This window comes from Geospiza fortis, unplaced genomic scaffold (genome assembly GCF_000277835.1).
Source record: "Geospiza fortis unplaced genomic scaffold, GeoFor_1.0 scaffold192, whole genome shotgun sequence".
In the NCBI taxonomy this organism is placed as follows: Eukaryota; Metazoa; Chordata; class Aves; order Passeriformes; family Thraupidae; genus Geospiza; species Geospiza fortis.
In genome coordinates, this window is record NW_005054315.1 from 3,164,747 (window position 1) to 3,165,432 (window position 686).

Sequence of the window (686 nt, forward strand, 5' to 3'; positions counted from 1 at the left end):
AATGGGAAGGATTCCACTGATGGATGAATGGAAAAAGATACTTGCTTTTACAAATATTCTTTAGGTTTGCTGATAAATGAAATTAGACATTGAAAGATGAAAGAAACAATGAGGAAGAAAAACCCATAAGTTCGGTAAGAATTAAAAATTAAGAGGGAGGGTTATCCATTAGAGGGAAATCTTTGGTATTGGGGAATCTGTACCTCTCAAGTACCTCAGCCAATGGGGAAAGAGAGAAGGGAAATGCAGCCGGGAAATTAGGATAAAAAGGAGGCTGCGTCCTCCAAAAAATCGAGAGATCCCAGGGGAATGTCCCATGGCCTCTTTCTTTATTCGAATAAAGCCAAAAAAGGACTCATTTCTGTCCACTTTTTGGACATAAACCTCTGGTGTTTGTGGATTAATTTTCCTAACACCGGTGACTAAGCAGTCGCACAAGTTTCTCTGTCCTTTCTGTTCACTTTTTAATAATGTTTTTCTTTAGGCTTCACATCCTTGCGGTCTGTTTAACCTCCAGCAGTGCGGTGGCGGCTGCAGGGGCTGCTTTTCAGGAGTCCCTTCGGCAGCGGCCCCTCGGCGGCCCCGGCCGGGGATGCTCCGGGGCGGTGGCGGCAGAGCCGGGGCTGGGGACAGCGGGGACCGGGCCACAGCGCCACACGGGCCTGAGAACAGAGGGGGCCGGGCCA

General features: G+C 48.7%; 1 protein-coding gene across 1 annotated transcript in view; it reads right to left on the bottom strand.

Annotated features, from left to right (window-relative positions):
• Positions 1 to 506: 506 nt before the first annotated feature.
• TUBGCP3 (tubulin gamma complex associated protein 3) overlaps positions 507 to 686 on the bottom strand; it is a 59,884-nt gene continuing 59,704 nt past the window's right edge. The window contains exon 24 of the mRNA XM_031056140.1: positions 507 to 662. Coding sequence (XP_030912000.1) covers positions 507 to 662 — 156 coding nt within the window. The remainder of the gene's footprint in view (positions 663 to 686) is intronic.